This window comes from Odocoileus virginianus, chromosome 27, assembly GCF_023699985.2.
Source record: "Odocoileus virginianus isolate 20LAN1187 ecotype Illinois chromosome 27, Ovbor_1.2, whole genome shotgun sequence".
NCBI lineage: Eukaryota > Metazoa > Chordata > Mammalia > Artiodactyla > Cervidae > Odocoileus > Odocoileus virginianus.
In genome coordinates, this window is record NC_069700.1 from 5,124,670 (window position 1) to 5,141,835 (window position 17,166).

Sequence of the window (17,166 nt, forward strand, 5' to 3'; positions counted from 1 at the left end):
CCATCTACAGTTCACAGCAAGGAGGGAGCTAGCTGCGTGGTCCGTATGCACAGGGCGCATTCCGAACACGAAGGACACTTGACAGGGTTTCGCTCTTACAAGCCCGTTTTTAGAGACAGACCGAAAGCCTCATCCCCCACAGCGAAGCCTCCGGCCTCCAGGGCTGGGACCGAGCCCGCGGCCGCAGTGCGGAGCCGGCGGGGCGCACATACCAGCTGGGCCTGCGTCAGGTACTTCTTCCACCAGAGGTGCTTGTGCATGGACGGGAAGACGGACAGCCCGTAGTAGGAGTACATGAGGACGTGGATGAAGCTGTTTAGGGTCGGGCCAAAGAAACCTAGGAGAGCACAGGGGGCGTTACCACTCTTCTGAAGGCGGGACGTCCGCTCCCCGTCAGGTCCTGCTGCTCCTGCACGTCAACTGAGGACAAACAACACGGCGCTAACAGAGCTCACCCGACTCCCGGGCCATTACTGTAGGATTCAGCCAGACACCTAGAGGGAGGGACTCACCGGGGACCGGCTGGGACTCTGAAAACCAAACAGGTTACTCCCCTTTTTGCCAGGGCTATGCTGTCTCTGTCATGACTACCATCTAACCAGGAGGCAGAATTTGAGAGAGGACCTGTGTTTGCTTTCGCTAAACCTTCCAGCCATTTGGACTGTAGACAGATTGTACGATTGTAGCCTCGTACATGGCTGAACAGGGTGCTCGAGAGTCAGGGAAAATGTACTGCCCTTCATAGTTAGGTCAATGGAACCTCCCTGGAAGGGACCTAGAACCAGGAGATGCTGCAGAAGGTGAATCGGGGAAGGTCCTGCAGAATGAGAAGAGGCTGAGGCGGGCTGGGGACCTTCCCAGTGGCCGGGAAGCCTCCTGGACTTCTGGGACAAGGAGTGTCTAACACTTTTGTGTATCTGCTGTGCTGAGCTGTGCCGGGGCACCCCCCCACCCCTGTCCTGCCATCCCTTCCATGACAGGTGATGTCATCCACGTGGGTGAGTCATGTTTCAGGAAACCAAGGAGCAAGGGCTAAGTTCTATGTTGGGTCAACTAAGGGTCAAAGGATTGAGCTGCAAGAGGTGAGGAACTGCACAAGCTGAGGAGCTGGCAGCAGGGTGTGGGAACAACGCCGGGGTACGTGAAGGGCTCCGGATGGGACGCAGCACAAGGTAAGCGCTACGGGTCGGTCTGGGATCCAGGCGGCTCGTCTGTGAGCTGCCAACCCCAGGGAGAGGACACGGGCTGTGCAGCTGGAGGACCACCTAAATAGCTCTGTCCTCTTGCATATATTCCTTTGTAAATTTTGTTTCTCATCTGGAAAACTGATATGTAATTACCGCTTAAGGCTGTGATGAGGTTAAATACGATGATACTTTATAAACTAAAAGGCACTGTGCATATGTGGGTTAATTAATTTAAATTCTCCTGCCTGGTTTCCCAGTCCTGGATTAGCAATCTGGATAGATCAATGCAAATCAGTGAATATGACAAGAGGAACAACACCAGGAATCTAACAAGTCCTTATACACTGGCTTGAATAACTTGTCAGGGCACTGGATTTATATGAAAGCACAAATATAGTTTCAGAGTACCAGGCAGCACATATTAGTGACTTTTTTTTTTTTTTTTACCAACCTGAGTTTTCATTTCCATCAATTAATTTAAAAAAGCAGTTGCTGCTTATAATTTTCATAGTATTCTAGATTGAACAGAAACCCATCACACACATAGAATTCCTGTGAATGAAATACAATGTCTCTACACAGTGGTTATTTAAGATCGACTTTTAGATGCTTTAGTGATTTATAAATGAAACTTGATAATCACAAAAAGTACTTAGCCTGGACAAGTGTCCTTTGGTATTGATTTTAGTCTACATATTGATTACATTATCAGTCAACTATATTCTTAGTAACTAAACTCAAACCAGAGTATGTCAGTCTAGGAGAGGTGGAAAAGGGTCTCTTCTCTCCACTGCACCTCCAGCAAGTTTACTTCACACTGGAGTTTAAATTTACATCTTCATAATCAGTGTACTGCAGATACCCCTGGTTTTTTTTTTTTTAATACCATCTCTACAAGTTCCTATATCCTAGGACAAAATCATTCTGACCTGAGTTTTACCTGATTTTTCATGGAATACTTTTGAATTCTTGGGTATAAAACAATAAATAACCAACAGAAAAGTACTGTTCTCTCGAGTGCTGTGTTTCTCAAACTGCAGGTCAGAACTGACACATCAACTGTGAAAGTCAGCGCAGTGAGAGTTATTAGCTTTTTGAAAAAGTGAGGTCAATTTTTTTTTTTAAGTGAATCACACACACACAGAAAACAAGTGAATCACACAGAGCCAGGCTAAATACTGTTTCACGAAATTTGTTTCATTCAATATGAGTGCCCTGGGTTGTAATATAATGTAATACTTATTGATGTCTCAGTTAAAAAAAAAAAATTGAAAGCCACTGCTCTGGTGGGTCAGAGAGACGTGATTTTAATTTTTCAGAATGGATAAACAAGCCCCCGAAATTGAAATGACTCAATCTGCACCACAGCCAAGTGGTCGTGACTGGAAGGTGCTGTGTTTCTACCACCCCAGAGAGTGGGGTGACCTGCTCCAGCGGGGGCACATGCTTCTGCCATCGGATGTATGGTGCATGGAAGAGAAAACACTTTTAAAATTTATCCTAATACTCAGATTTTGCCAGGATCAAAGATGAGAAACGAAACGGCCACCAGCAAACGTGTGCTTCCCCGTGTGACGCGCAGGAGACCCGTTACCCAGAACTGACAAATGCATACTTACTTTGCCCACAAGGTATCCAGTTCAGGACGCACCACCAGATGTTAAACATGGAGGCGTGATGGTAGACGTGAAGAAAGGTGATCTGGCTGGTTTTTTTCCGTAACACAAAGAAAACTGTGTCCAGGAACTCTATTAATTTGGAGAAGTAGTACCACCACAACACCCTGGCTACCTGGTGAGAGGCCAAACCGGACGGAGACGGGGTGAGCCGGGGCCCGCCGGCCCACACTTCCCCGGCTCAGCCGCCCGGCTCCCAGACCCACAAGAGCCACCTCACCCGGCCCGTCTGCTGCCAGCTGTGCCTTATTCCCGGCAATCCAGCCCTGTCTAGGGAAAGGAATTATTGTATCTTTCCAAAATACTGGGGGGGGGGGGGGGGGGCACCAAAAAGTCTGTTCCCCTTCTCTGCTCCACTGTTCTCTTTCCTTTTATTTCTTAAACTCGATCAGTTGTATAGAATTCCTAATAGTATGGATTTGGGTGGCTTATTTTTCCTAGTGTTGTTTAAACTTATTTCTCTATCCTCCACATTTTCAGTAAAGCGCAACGACAGAGGCTTAGCTGGATTCAGGTTTAAGGCTGGGGGTAAGGTTACAGTTGACCCTTGAACAATGGGGCAGCGATGGTCATGGCACTGACCCCTGCACAGTCCAGAGTCTGTGTATAACTTACAGCCAGCCCCTTAGAGCGTGGTTCCTCCGGGTCGGCTTACAGCACTTTAGTACTGAAAAGAGCCTGTGTATTAAGTGGACCCATGTGATTCAAACCCACGTGGTTTAGTGGTCAACTGCACTTCAAGCGTGGGTCTGTGTACTTCCTATGGAATCACATCAAGAGGTACCCAACTTCTGGTTGTCCCACTGACACTAAAATCAGCAGAGTTCAGGTGTTAACAGCCTGATCTCATCATCGTGACGCTTCCACTCAACTTTCATGCAGTAGTTTCATCCTTTACAGATGCCTGCTGTCTGGACCCATTACTCTTCACTAGAAGCTGCAAAATGATGCTTTTCAAATTCTCTTTATACTTATGTGCATGTTTTTGTCTTTATGGAAATAGCTCTTCCTCTTTAGCTATTTGGAAACTTCCATAGCAGGGGAGATGTTGTTAGTCACTCAGTCGTGTCCAACTCTGTGACCCCATAGACCATAGCCCTCCAGGCTCCTCTGTCCATGGGGTTTCCCACGCAAGAATACTGGAGTGGGCTGCCATGCCCTTCTCCAGGGGATCTTCCTGACCCAGGGGAGCGAACCTGGGTCTCCTGCATTGCAGGCAGGTTCTTTATTGTCTGAACCACCAGGGAACCTCTTCCTCTTTAGCTATTTGGAAACTTACATATGAATGGCAGAATAGATGTTTGATTCTTTTCAATTTTTTTTTTTCCTAGAATTACTTGGTGTCCTAGTAACCTTCAAAAGGTAACAAAGAGGGTTTTTTTTAGTGTCATTTTAAACTCGCTTAGTTTTTATAAATTTAATGTGTCAGTATTCCTTCTGATACTCACACTGTCCCACTTCAGCAGTGGGGGTCCCTTTAAGCTGGCCCTTACATCTTCTTGTCGTGACCCCAGCTTCCTGGCTCTGTCACATGATGTCCTGGATTCTTCTCATATATGTATTCCCCTCCACCGAACAGGAATCGGTCAACTCTCTAAGAACACTAAACCCTCCTGGTGGACTATATTTAGAGAGCATGATCTGGGTATCACTGCTGGTTTCTCAGAGACTAACTAGACCTCTCCTGTGAACAGAGCTAAAAAGCACGTTTTAGAAAGAATAAAGTTCATTTTTATATTTCCGATTTAAATCTATGATTACTGAGTCTTGGTTTCTCTTTTCTCTGTTTCGAATATTAGTTGTAATGATATTAACATTATTATGTACTTTATCTTAAGCATACCTGTAACAGTCCCACAAAAAGCAATACCAATATTTTTATTAATAAGAGCAGTGCCCCCCCCCCCCCCCAAATTACTGAATGCTACTGAGGTCATCTCGCTCAGGGTGTGCAGTCAAAACACTGTTTAAAGGCACATGAAATAATTCCTTGGGTGGTTATGTCAGCAACTTAATATATGGGTAATTATTTTTTATTTCCAAGATGTGGAGTGAGAGGCTGCCTTGCATTCTTTTTTAATTTGCTTTATAATTATGTGAAAATACCTACTGTTTCTGAAAATTAGACATGGGACATTCAGAGAAGTCCAATTTCCACCTCTATCTATTCTGCCCTGGTTCCCCTACCAAAAGGAAACCGTCGTGTTTGCTTATAGTTTTATTTTTTTATTTTTATTTTTTGCTTATGGTTTTAAAAAGAAACAATGGCAGAATAAACTAAAAGCTAAGACACGCATATTCCTTTCATTTCCTGCACATGAGGCCCTGTACTATAAGCACCGTCTGTGGGTTGCTGTTTTCACTGAGCTCCATCCTGGAGATGATTCTGTATCAGGACAGAGGTCATCCTCATTTCACTTTGCAAAGGGATCCACTGCGTGGATGTGCCGCAGTTCGTTCCGTCTGACCCCCAAGTGAGCACTTCTACTAGGAGGGAGACCCCTTCTTATCTAAGTGCAGGCTCCATCCTCCTCTCTGGGAGGAGAAAGCTTTCTCTCTTTTTCAGTGAGAAATGGTTACAAACAGCTGACTCACCCGGATGTCGGCCTCCCCTGCACTGGTCAGATCCTGACACTGTAGGTTGTAGCCTCCTTCCCAACTGGACAGAATAAGCTGCCAAAGAAACAAAGGAGAGGAAAAAAATCAGTGCAAGAATTTGGACGAAAACTCAACTTCCTATTCATGTTTCTGTTTGGCATCTATTCAAGGTTTGAGTTCTTCCCAGTTTGAGCTTTACTCGATCCTGTTCCCAAACACACATTATCCAAGGACCTAATTTCTTGCTGCTGAACTGGTATCAGTGGTTAAAATCCTTGGTTAACATAGGATTTACTTCTAACCTTCACAGCCACCAAAAACAGAATTTAGCTATCATATGAGTACAAAATATTTTTCGTAAGCAATTATCTAATCATATGCTCTACAAATAAAATATAGAATTAAATGTAAACAAATGTGAAGAAACTACACTAAAATTTTAGTACTTTATTGGCTTACATATAAATATTTGTCATTTGATCATCCCAATCTTATTAATTATGTATTTATTACCATTTTCCATGAGAAAACCGGGGCTCAGAAACATTCTTAAATCATTTTCTTCATTGTATTTATGCTATGTAGTAATCAGTCATTTGTGCGATTATAACTGATATACATCTGTTTTCCCCATTATGCTCAAAAAAGAAAGCTTTATAAAGTCTATGCCTCCTCCCTTTGCTCACTTTTGCATCTACAATTGCTTGTCTAATGCCTGGCACAGAGAAAGTCCTCAATGACTATTTGCTTGTGATCACACGACTATAAAGTAGAATGACGACTGGATTCAGGTCTGCTAATTCCTTGTCTAGTGTTTCTTCAACAGCTGAAGGAAATGAACTTTCTTTGTGGGAAATTCTATAAAAGTTTTCTGCCTTCTTTCCCACTGTTACTAAGAAACTTAAAATTCAAGACTATAAGGTCTTTGGCTTTGATTAATGTACGATATTATATGTGAAAGCCTGTAATTTTCTGTAGCTTATCAAAAAGGTATAAACGTACCTACTATCAGGACAGACAGACAGAGCAGGGAGGGAGGGATGTTAATGAACTGAACAGCAAGAAAGAGAGAGAAACTCGAACACTGAGAATATTTCAGAACCTTCGTTGAGTCTTCCATATCCTCATCTGCTGCTCTTCTAACAAAATCACCCCAGTTAACATCATGATAAGTAAAGATTATCAGGATAAATGAATCCAGGGAAAGTGAGAGAGACTGAACCTTCCTGGTGGGTCTATTACAGATCAAGTCACCTCCAGGTCCCCAGAGCTGTCCATGCTGGTTCTCAAATGGGAACCGGTGGGAGGCCCCAGGGAATCCAGGAATATCTAGAAGTGTATGGAAATTTTTTCTGCCTTTTTCAAAATAAAGTTACTTAACTTTGTTCAGAAAGATTAATTAAAAACCCCCACGGTCAGGCTGTGGTTCTGCAGCTTGGGGCTCTACCACCTACCGTGTTTACGTAACAGCAACGCTACAGCAGGAAAGGACAGGCCATGCTCTCCCTGGTCAGCTGTACCCGGGCTGTCCCCTCCCCACCGCACCTCTGCAGAACCATCTGCAGACTGCATGACTGCAGACTGCAGAACCAGACAGACTGCAGAACCAGACAGACTGCAGAACCAGACAGACTGCATGGCAGAGCAAGCAGCCAGGCTGGGGAGGCTCAGAGCGCCTCACCCCAGACCCCTCCTGATGCCCTGGGCGCGCTGGTTTGCAGGAAGCACCCAACCTGCGTGTTGAAGAGGAAACCAGGCTTTCCAACAGGGCTGTCAGCCTTAAGGAGGTGTGGGCCACCTCGCTCCAGAATATGACTAGAATCCATTCCGCATCCCCACTGCCTGAGTCCACGCCACTGGGGTCTGTGACTGTAGCACCATCAAGTCTCCCGAGCAGACCCTCTGCCTCCATGCTTGCCCCAACTCGCCGAGTCCATTTTCCAGGTAGAAGATCCCATCACTCGTCCACTGACATCCTCCGATGGCTCCTCCTAAGAACAGCCGAGTTCCCGACGGGGCCCTCAGTGACCTGCCCCACCCACCTCGTCTCGCATCACCGGTCCTCCGTCCAGGCTCCTGGGTACACTGCTGCTTCTCGTGGTCCTCGACCACCACCCTGAGCCTGCTGCGGCCTCGAGGCCTCCCCAGATCTTTACCTGCCTGGGCTGCTCGCATCGCCGGGCGCAGCTCAGCCATCGCCTCCTCAGAGAGGCCTCCCCAACCCCGCCTGGCCCAGTGCTCCCTCTTGCACTGGGGCCAAGGCTGAGCTCCAGAGCCTGGGACTCGGCCGGACACCGCGCAGAGCCTGCAGCGTGTGTCTGCTGGAACAACGTTAGTGGTTTCAGGGCAGCTTCCTGGCCTATGCACACGTCTGGCCTGGGTGTAACAGGTTAGCAAGGTTAAGGTAAGCTACCCCTTGACTAGTCTACAGACACAGCCCGTAGTGTAAGGGGGGAGACCTTAAGCCCGGAAAGAGGTTACGGTCAGGAGGCTAGGAGGCACCCAGCCACCAGCAGTGATTCTGAACTGAGAGATGGAAGAGTCTGAGAAACAGGAGAAGAGTGGGAGCTGAAGCTCACAGTGGAGAATGAGCTCTGTGCGGGGGTCTCTCCCTAAAAGAGACAAATCCCCTAGATGCGCGTGCTGGCTCAAGCACTGACCTGTCGCTCTCGTTCCTGCCGGGGCCCTGCTGTGGGCTTGTCCTGACCCACAGGGCTGACCACCTCCCGCACTTGGGCGTCTGTGAGCTCTCCGAGAACGGAAACCACCTCTGACCGAGGCTGTGGCCCCTGGGCCGCACGGAGCGGGTGCTCGCTGAGTGCCGGCCCAACAGAACTGACGTCCTGATGCTCACGAGGCAGTGAGGCAGGCCGGACGCCGCGCCGCCGTCTTACAGCTAAGCTGCTGAGTGCGTCCCCCAGCGCCGCAGAGGACGTGGAGAGCCGCCGCCGCCGCACGCGGGCCTCCCGCCTCCGACCGAGCCCGCCCGCCAGGCGGGCCCTGCAGACGCAAGGCCGCAGAGACCCGCCCCAGGAAGAGTGCTTCTCCCCGCTGCACAGGGACGAATAAGCCCGTAAATGACTCTCTCGCAAGCTCATCCAGTGAACTAAAATTGACCCAGGAGGGAAACTAAAATAAAAGTTCCCCTTTTAGACTTAGGTGGTGTGATTTTAGAGCTGTCAGGATGGTCTTCCTGATCCCAAGTTCTGCCACCTGCACTCTGATGCCTCCTATCCCATAATTAGCATTTCAGAACAGGCATTTTAGATGATGGTTATTAACCATTATTAGGATGCTGCATATTAGACTAATTAAACACAGATTAAAAACTCTATGGGTGAGAGAGCCTATGTTTTAGACAAGAATTTATTTTCATTCACAATCCAAGGACCCCAGGAAGGCAGCTATATGTGTGCCACTATTAGCCATTTATAATATATATGAATGATTTTATCCTAATTTTTCTCCAAAAAGATTCTGTTATGTTTTAGTTCTCTCTCTCTCTCGAGATTTATTTAACACTTTTAAGATTTTTCTCTTGTATTACAGTAAATAAACTTTGGTTGCATAGGCAGGGCCATCATTACTTGTTCTTTTTCTTGTGAAATTACTCAGGTTTGGCAGATTATAAAGGAATAGGGAAGACATGATGCAATGCAGGCAACTGTAGCCAAGCTGGGATGTCACCCCAGGCCTCCGGGAGTTGGTCCTCAGGACACACAGTGGCCCAGACATGCCAGGAGCATCCTTTAAGGGATCTTATGTTTGCATTTCAGTCAAACTAACTGTATTTGACATTTAATTTTAAAAAATACTGTTACTCAATAGCTGTCCATCCTCAGGCAAACCAGTTAACTTTTCTAAGCCTCAGTATCATAATCTATAGAAGGAGAAACAATAATACATGATCTTTAAGCCCATTGAGATCTTAATTGTGACTTTAAATTACAACTAAAGACTAAGGACTAAAGAAATAGGTCTAAATTATAATAAGAAAAATTCAAGTTAGAAATAAAGACTTCCACCCATTTGGAAGGAATAATATCAGATGCTGGAACAGCTTCTTGATATATTAAAGATCAGTATTGACAAGAAACCATGGAAAGTTCTGGAATGTCAGATGTAACTGCTTTGTGGACACTTACCTCTGCCAACATGTACGCGGAGAGAAGTGTGATTCCAAGATTGTACAAGGTGAGGATGCCCCTGAGGGAAAGAGCAGGTCTGTTCCTCATGCATTTGTTGCCCAGCCATATCAACAGCAGGTATAAGACCGTGAGAAAAAAGGTAGGGAGGTAGGAGTCCAGCATGAACCACCCTCTGACTCGAGAATCTGAAAAGAAACACACAGTGAGATCCCACAGAGTGCCCTGCGTGCTTAGTAAGGAGACGCCGTCTCGTGAGCTGTGTGTCACACAGGTACACAGGAACCGTGGGCCGCAGAGTGAGCAAGCTAGATTCCGGTTCCACTCGGAAGAAGCAACCAGTGGGGCTGAAGTAGTTAAGGAAGGTTCCACGGAGTGAACAGGGCTTAGGCCGAACACTAGTGAGAGTGACAAGTAAGAGAGGTGGGAAGTAACAGCTCTCAGATGTCTAACCAGCAGCGTCTGTGTGTACTCTCAGTAAGTAGCCAGCATGTATATGCTGCCATCCCATACACACGGCTCAGAGAGGGCCAGCCCTTGCAGGAGGCCACTGGGTAGTTAGCGGCTGAGTCAGGACGTGAATCCACACCCAGCCCCTGGGTCCGTGCACCTTGCTGCTGCCTCCGCGGAGCAGCTCTGGGAGGCGGAACAGAGCACATGTCCATACTGCACCCCAGCTCCTAACACCCGCACCCCCTGGAATCAGCTTAGGATCACTGTATGGAAACCAGCGGTGGTTAGAGTTCAGCTGGTCCAAACGGGGCAGTGGGATTACAGGAGGGCAGGGGCGAGAGCCTCGAACGAGCCTTGGAGCTGAGGCTTCAGAATGGAAACAGGAAACAAACCAAGGACCCAAATCTGGTCGTGGACCAAGAGGATTCACAGCCAGGAGGCGAGTGTCCCTCACTCTGGAGAGTGAACATGTCAAAACCGAAAGAAGCTTTCACGAAGATGGCACTGAAGGTGAAGAAGGAAGCCCCTGCCCCTCCTAAAGCCGAAGCCAAAGCAAAGGCTTTGAGGCCAAGAAAGCTGTGCTGAAAGGGGTCCACAGCCACAAACAAAGACCCGGAAGTCACCCACCTTCCTGTGGCCCAGAACACTGGGGCTCAGGAGGCAGCTCAAACATGCTCGAAGAGCGCCCCCAAGAGAAACAAACTGCACCGCTGTGCCAAGATCAAGCTCCCCCTCCCCACCAAGTCAGCCGTGAAGCAGACAGATGACCACACCACACTGGTGTTCACTGTGGATGTCAAGGCCAGCAAGCACCCAATCCAACAGGCTGTGAAGAAGCTCCATGACACTGACGTGGCTAAGGTCAACACCCTGATCAGGCCTGATGGAGAGAAGAAGGCATATGTTCAACGGGCTCCTGACTATGATGCTTGGATATTGCCAACAAAATTGGGATCATCTAAACTTGAGAGTTGGACTGTAAAGAAAACTGAGCGCCAAAGAATTGACTCTTTCGAACTGTGGTGTTGCAGAAGACTCTTGAGAGTCCCTTGGACTGCAAGGAGATCCAACCAGTCAATTCTAAAGGCAGTCAGTCCTGAATATTCATTGGAAGGACTCATGCTGAAGCTGAAGCTCCAATACTTTGGCCACCTGATGCAAACAACTGACTCATTTGAAAAGACCCTGACCAGGGAAAGATTGCAGGCAGGAGGAGAAGGGGATAACAGAGGATAAGATGGTTGGATGCTATCACTGACTCAATGGACATGAATTTGAGCAAGCTCAGGGAGGTGGTGAAGGACAGGGAAGCCTGGCATGCTGCAGTCCATGGGGTCGCAAAGAGTCAAGACACAGTTGAGCGACTGAACTGAACTGAAACTGAGTCCAGCTGGCTAATTCCAAATATAAAAGTTTTCACTATTAAAAAAAAACCAACCTAAAGAAAACACACACAATAGAACTATAATACAGTCAGTAATTAGAAAATAACTAGAGGCACAAAGTGATTTTTGTTCTCTGTTCTGCTCCTTTCTGTTGTTATCTAGAGAGAGAAAATGGTTCGGCCCAGAGTTATGAGACCTGATCTCTGTAAACAGACCTGTCAGAGCTGGATTCTCCCTTTCCGGGACCCCTCTGGCCCCCAGTACCCCAGTTCCCCTTCTGCTCCCCACCACCCCACCCACCCCGGGCTCTCCACACCCCGTGCTGCAGGCAGTTTCTATGAGCCAAGTGCCTTCTCGAGCTCCGTCTCATCACTGATGCTGTGAACTTCTCCCATTTGTGACAGAGCTAAAAGGCAAGGGAGCATTCATGCAGCTGACACGTTACCTTTCACACAAGGGGCTCATAACCATCTGTCCTGAGGTCTGCGCACCGTCCCACTTCCTAATGTCCACCTCCACATCTAAAGCCTGCGTGTCCTTCAAGGCCCACATCAAGGGCCACTGCTCTTCCATAACTACAGCTCCTCAGTGTAACAAAACAGCAATCACTTTACAGTTTGCATGTTATCATGGCGATAATGTTTGTGCTAGTTGCTCAGTCGTGTCCAGCTCTTCGCGACCCCATGGGCTGTAGCTTGCCAGGATCCTTTGTTCATGGGATTTCCCAGGCAAGAATACTAGAGTGTTGCCTTCTCCAGGGGGTCTTCTTGACCCAGGGATCGAACTGCATTGCAGTCAGATTCTTTACCATCTGAGCCACCAGGGAAGCCCATATGTACTTTTATTACTATTATTATAATGCACATTTGCTGAGCACTACACAGTCCTAAAGCCTTTTATGTGTGTTAACTTAAAATTCTCAAAAAAATCTAATGATAAAGGTGATCTTATTTTGAACAGCTGTATAGAGTGTCACTGATATATATAGAAAACCCTGCACACTTTTCCTGTGTACAATCTGATGAGTGTGGACATATGCAAACCCCTTGCTGCCAACACCCAGTCAAGGTGATGGATAAATCCATCCTATAGGTGGAATTATCTCTGGTTTACAATAGAGAAAAACTGAGTAAAAACACTTAAATAACTTGCACTAAACTCTACTCTGCCTCTGCTTATGGTATTATGGGTTAATCAGTATCCCCCAGAAAGGTGTGTGTAGGTCCAAACTCCTGGTCTCTGTAGATGCAGTCTTACTGAGAAATAGGGTCTTTACAGACATAAACTGGCTAACAGGAGGCTGTATTGGATGAGGTGGGCCCTGCTCAGGGACCGGTGTCCTGATAAGAAGGGCAGGCGCAGGAGGAGAAGGCCACATGGAGACGGAGGCAGAGACAGGGGCGATGGAGCGATGGAGCTCCCGGGCGGCAACCGGAAAGCCCTGAGCGGGAGGCATGGACAGAGCGCTCCTGGAAGCGCAGGGCAGGCAAGGCTCTGCTGACACCGTGTTTCCAGAACAGGGAGAGAATAAACTGCTGTTGTCTTAAGCCACACAGCCTGTGGGATTTTTGCTACGACAGCCCTGGAAACTAACACACATGGCGGACTTCCGCGCTTTCTGTCTCAGAGGCTCTGGTTTCATGGTCCAGCCACAGTGTGCACTGAGAGACTACCTTGTATTTCTACTCAGTCTCACTCATGCCTTATAGCTGCTCAGTGTGGAGGTGAAGGACACAGTCATTAAACGCATGCCAGCCGACAGGTCAGGTCAAGCACGTGATACAGTGCCCAAGGCTGTCACCGTCTGTGTCAGAGTCCTGTACACACAGGCCACGGTTGTCAGGAGGGCCATAGCTGCTCTAACCAAAAGACGGGAGCGAGCACTTACAGCTCCATCGTCTTCGGGACCTGAGACGTGAACTCTGCGGCAAGGTCAGGGGTCTGCCCAGAACAATCTCTCTGGATGCTCCCAACATGGCAGGGGTACAGTCGGAAAAGGCCTGGGACGCCTGTCGGTTCCCCAGGGGACCTGCTGCATGGCTTCAGCCCGGCCGCCCCTCCAGGGGGAGGAGGAGGCCTGCCGGCCGGAAGGCTCAGGCTCTTGCCACTGCAGACGTCACCCGATCAGCGGTCAGCTGTCAGCCTCCCAGTCTCCTCGCAGCAAAGGAGATTTCCATAAAAATGACCCAAACCGAGCAAACAACTGCAATCCTGTCCTGTACAACTTGCTCCCCGTCCGCATAACTGCAGGTGACCTCACTGATGCCAAAGCTCAGACACTGCCTGCTGACTCTCTGGTGGAGACGTCAGGTGCCAGCCGGCCACCCAGGAGCCCCGCATGCCCGCTGGAGGGTCATGCCCCCGACACTACCTGCTGCAGCAGTGCCACAGAGGGCACATCCTACAAAGCGGGCTACAATCAGCTGGTGTCCCACCCTGCCCGCCCCACGGCGTCATCACAAGGAGAAAATGGAAAACAGAACGAAGACCAAAGATAATGTGAATACACAGACATATATATTTTAAAGTTCTCTACAATCAGAGTATCATCTCACTAACACTACAGAAGTAGTCACTTGCTCAGGATACTTTCCACAGCCTGTGTCTCTGCATGATTCTATTTAGAGATTCTAAGAAACTGGAACACCTCCTCATTTCCCTCTCCTCCCACCCCTGATGCTGAGGAGACAACTTGTAGATTCTCCAGCCTTGTGAACCAGCAAGGCTCAAGGGAAACCAAGCATGCTCTTGAGACTTTCCTCATTTATTTGCAAAACATATAGAATCTAATAGGTTCCTAGGACCGTTAAGACACCCTGGAGATACCAGTCATGGGTCCTGTCCTCATGGAAGAAAGAGCTATTAATCAAGTGCATGAAGGAAATAAACAGAAGCTGAAACAGAGCATAATGAGAGGTTTAAGATTCGCTGCTTTCAAGGGCAGATCTCCGCCGTCCTGGTGAGGGAAAGCCCGCTTTGTAGGATGTGCCCTCTGTGGCACTATCTGAGGAGGGGACGGTGAAGCCGACACCCAATGGTATGAGAAGGAACTGACCGCGCTGGGGAGCAGCAGCCTAGGGACGCATTTTATGCTCAGAGGAAGGAAAAGATGTGTAGAGCGTGGGAAGAGTGGACAGCCGGGGCCGGCCGGTACAGGGCTATGTGACCCACGAGGAGCTGGGTTTTATCCTGAGGATGCAGGGAAGACCTGATGAGGTTTAAGCTAGAGGGCTGCACAATATGGCTTAGGCTTTTGCAGTCTTATTGCAGCTGCCCCTGAGCAGACGATGAGGACGGGAGGAAGGGCAGCCGCCTCAGGAGGCCCCGCGTGGTCTGAGTGGGCAGTGATGGAGAAACCACCGGGACCCGCAGGATGGCTGGGAGCTGGGGAGCCTGAACCCTGGCTCCGAGCAAGGAAAGCCCAGCGTGTCTAGAAGGAGTTGATTGGACAGGAAGGGACAGAGACACTGCGTGTGAGAGGTGGGAGGCGGGTGGTGGAAGGGAGGAGAGGAAGAAGCAGGCTCGGAGGGAAAGGACTGCCACCAGGGCAGCCACAGAGGGACCAGAGGCAGATGGCACTGCGCTGTGTTCCTGCCCCCAGGAGAGGCTGGAGGGCAGGAGGCGGGGCCCTGTGGGGCGGGGGGGGGGCGGGGGCCCCGGGGGTGGGGCGGCAGGTCTCTCAGGGGAGGCGGGGCCCCGGGGGAGGGGCGGCAGGTCTCTCAGGGGAGGCGGGGGCCCGGGGGGAGGGGCGGCAGGTCTCTTAGGGGGAGGTGGGGTCCCGGGGGAGGGGCGGCAGGTCTCTCAGGGGAGGCGGGGGCCCGGGGGAGGGGCGGTAGGTCTCTCAGGGGAGGCGGGGGCCCGGGGGAGGGGCGGCAGGTCTCTTAGGGGAGGCGGGGGCCCCGGGGGAGGGGCGGCAGGTCTCTAAGGGGAGGTGGGGGCCTGGGGGAGGGGCGGCAGGTCTCTCAGGGGGAGGTGGGGGCCCGGGGGAGGGGCGGCAGGTCTCTCAGGGGAGGCGGGGGCCCGGGGGGAGGGGCGGCAGGTCTCTCAGGGGAGGCGGGGGCCCGGGGGGAGGGGCGGCAGGTCTCTCAGGGGAGGCGGGGTCCCGGGGGAGGGGCGGCAGGTCTCTCAGGGGAGGCGGGGTCCCGGGGGAGGGGCGGCAGGTCTCTCAGGGGAGGTGGGGGCCCGGGGGAGGGGCGGCAGGTCTCTCAGGGGAGGCGGGGTCCCGGGGGAGGGGCGGCAGGTCTCTCAGGGGAGGCGGGGTCCCGGGGGAGGGGCGGCAGGTCTCTCAGGGGAGGTGGGGGCCCGGGGGGAGGGGCGGCAGGTCTCTCAGGGGGAGGCGCCGGACTGTTCACAAGACACTGGGAAGGGCGCCATCCTCTTCTCTAACTAGATGGTGTTCCTTCCATATTGAGTTCTCAAATTCTCACTCACCCCGAGGTCCAAACATGTTGTCCAAAAAAGCATTGACCTCATCATCAAAGGCCTTTAGATGCTCCTGAAAAGACAAAGGAAAAATGATTTAAGCAGAGCTTCTGGAATCTCCCAAAATGTACCACTGCCAACAACACACGGTTGACAGACTCTCCAAGGGTCCTGGCCTTGGGGACTTTTGACTGCAGAGATTTACGGGAGGTGGACCAGGGATGCGGCCTCATCATCACCAGCCTGTAAGGACTGGGAAGGAAAGTTTCAGTTTCCATTTCTTAGGTAAGGGGAGTCCTGGGGAACAGTTTGGAACCTTCAAACATTGAAGGTGACTGACCGTCCCATCTCCCTTGAAGATGCTTAGAGAGGTAGAAGCTTCTCCACTAACAACTCCTACCGTTGCAGTTCGCGGGCTGTGTGCAAATGACATGGAAGTCTACACCCGCAGGACACACAAAATATCTGTGTGCAAGCCACAGAGACAGTCTACACCCAAAGGACAAACATAATGTCTGTGCCCAAGGAGAGTCTACACCCGCAGGACACACATAATGTCTGTGTGCAAGCCACAGGGAGAGTCTACACCCGCAGGACACACATGTCTGTGTGCAAGCCACAGGGAAAGTCTACACCCGCAGGACACACATAATGTCTGTGGGCAAGCCACAGGGAGAGTCTACACCCGCAGGACACAAAGTAGTATTAAAGAAAAATTCAGCTGAACTGTATTTCACAAAGCTAAACGTAAAACCACAAAGATAACTCATTTTTCAAGGAAGGAAATTAGGTACTATGGTTACTTTCCCCATTGTCTTTATGTTTTGTTTTTCAAAACATTTTCAGTAAATTAGCATCCATTTACTATTACAGCTGGAGGAGGAAATGGCAACCCACTCCAGTAATCTTGCCTAGAAATTTCCATGGACAGAGAAGCCTGGTAGGCTACAGTCGGTGGGGTCGCAAAGAGTTGGACACAACTGAGTGACTTTACTTACTTGCTTACTATTACAGTAGATAGTCTCACTGGGGTACCCCAAATTAATTACCGCCACTTTAGTGGGTTCAGGGTGGGCCTGGAGAGTTTCTGCTAAGCATCTGATGGCTGATAAACTGGCAGCTGGCTCCTCTTCACACTGGAGTGCCATCATACTGCTCAGAATACTTGCTCAGGTGTTCCCTTCCCCTGCTGCTAAGGTCTGGAGCACCTCCTCCAGGAAAGGTAGGAAGAAATGAACACTGCACAGTGTTCCTAGGAAAGGGAACTCTGGCGAGGATTTCAGGTGAGTGGACTGGTCTC

At 49.7% G+C, this 17,166-nt stretch overlaps 1 protein-coding gene across 1 annotated transcript in view; it reads right to left on the minus strand.

Moving 5' to 3' along the window:
* Positions 1–17,166, minus strand: part of ELOVL2 (ELOVL fatty acid elongase 2) — a 43,785-nt gene that overhangs the window by 2,400 nt on the left and 24,219 nt on the right. The window contains exons 2-6 of the mRNA XM_070457027.1: positions 15,876–15,939; positions 9,607–9,794; positions 5,459–5,536; positions 2,807–2,978; positions 213–337 (exon numbers count right to left, since the gene is read on the minus strand). Coding sequence (XP_070313128.1) covers positions 213–337; positions 2,807–2,978; positions 5,459–5,536; positions 9,607–9,794; positions 15,876–15,939 — 627 coding nt within the window. The remainder of the gene's footprint in view (positions 1–212; positions 338–2,806; positions 2,979–5,458; positions 5,537–9,606; positions 9,795–15,875; positions 15,940–17,166) is intronic.